This window comes from Condylura cristata, unplaced genomic scaffold (assembly GCF_000260355.1).
Source record: "Condylura cristata isolate star-nosed mole 26May11 unplaced genomic scaffold, ConCri1.0 scaffold00003, whole genome shotgun sequence".
Classification (NCBI taxonomy): domain Eukaryota; kingdom Metazoa; phylum Chordata; class Mammalia; order Eulipotyphla; family Talpidae; genus Condylura; species Condylura cristata.
This window is the reverse complement of record NW_004567104.1, coordinates 78,616,612-78,618,041: the sequence shown is the minus strand read 5'-3', so window position 1 is coordinate 78,618,041 and position 1,430 is coordinate 78,616,612. Positions and strand designations below refer to the sequence as shown.

The window sequence follows — 1,430 nt, the reverse complement described above, 5'->3', positions numbered from 1 at the left end:
CCGCCCCTGTGCGCGTGCGCGCCACGCGGCGCCCCAGCCTGCCTGAGCCCTCTCCTGGGCGGCCGCCACCCACCTCCCTCAGTTGACGCAGCTTCTCCCTTCTCTTCTGCAGATCCCGCTCCTCTGTTGCAGTTTCTTCCGGCACCCGGGCTCGGCCAGCCGCCGCTTCCTCCTCCGAGCCGCAGGCCTGCCCCGTCCCTCGGGCCGGTCACCCACGTGTGCGTCCGCGCTGTCCCGACAATGGCGTATGAAGCGCCTCAGCTGCTGGGGCGTCTCCGGCGCTCCGCGTCGCTTGGCGTCGCGCCGCCCCGGAGAGAGCCCGGGCTTCGCCCCCCGAGGCGCCGGCGGCGCAGGGCCTGGCCGCACCTCGCTCCCTGCAGGGCCCGGTCACCTGGCGCCGGCCGTGCTGTGCTGCGGCTCGGCACCCCACCGTGTGGGGGTACACGGGAGCGGTCCGCGGGCAGCCAGCCTTGCCGGGACCTGGCCTGGCATGTGCAATGGGCTCCTTGGTGGCCACTCGCTGGCCGCACCCGCACCCGCACCCGCCGCGGGCTTCTGCGTTTCAGAACACGCGCGTGGACCACGCTGGCCCTGAGACTGGCCTGGAGACCCCGGGGCCCCTCCCGGTGCCTTTAAGGGTGACACACATGCGCCAGCCGGCGGACGCCGCTGAGCGCCTCTCTTGTCCCGCCGGTGTGGCTCCGGCGCCCGGCCAGCCCGGCCAGCCCGGCCGCGGCGTCTGCCCGCAGTCGGTGGCTCTGCAGAGCCCTGTGACACGTGCCGAGGTGTCCCCAGCCCGGGCGCCACCTGCCTTCCCTGAGCGCTGGGGGACAGGGCAGCGAGGCGGGCAGCACTGACCGTGTGGGAGGGCGTGGTGCAGACAGAAGGCCCCGGGGCCTTCAAACACCCCTTCGCGGTGTCCGGGCCCTGCAGACCCCCGCCCCAGCTGCCAACCTGGGTTCGCAGCCACCTCGCTGGCTGCAGACACCTGGCCACCGGCAACTGTGCCCGCGACGGGCCCTGCCCCGCCGGCCACCACGGCCAGCTGCTGAGCTCAGTGGGGCGGCCAGGGTGGCCCTGGCCTCGGGGCAGGCTAGGCTCTCCAGAAACCTCAGTCAAGGGTCACAGCCCCCCTGGGCTCCGCCCCACCGGCCAGAGGCCTGGAAGGGGAGCGGCAGGGAGGCCACGAGGGCTCATGCAGGCGGCTGGGGCGTGGGGATGGCGCGGCCGCAGGGAGGCGAGGGGTCCGCGGCGAGGGTCGGGCAGACGGAGCCACCTTCCGGAGCCCTGGCCGCCGCCGGCAGAGCCCTGTGCAGGTCTGGGGGAGGCTCCGCCCTCACACGGCCCCCGGAGGCCCCCACTGGCCTTTCCCGACGTTCGTTCCGACGAGGCCACCCCGAAGTCACCCCTAGGACGGCGCCGGCGCCAGC

At 74.7% G+C, this 1,430-nt stretch overlaps 1 protein-coding gene across 1 annotated transcript in view; it reads left to right on the top strand.

The window, feature by feature from the left end:
• The window catches only part of SUMO3 (small ubiquitin-like modifier 3), an 8,314-nt gene that overhangs the window by 2,330 nt on the left and 4,554 nt on the right, over window positions 1-1,430 (top strand). Inside the window, exon 2 of the mRNA XM_012731210.1 lies at window positions 92-218. Within this exon, the coding sequence (XP_012586664.1) occupies window positions 92-218 (127 nt within the window). The remainder of the gene's footprint in view (window positions 1-91; window positions 219-1,430) is intronic.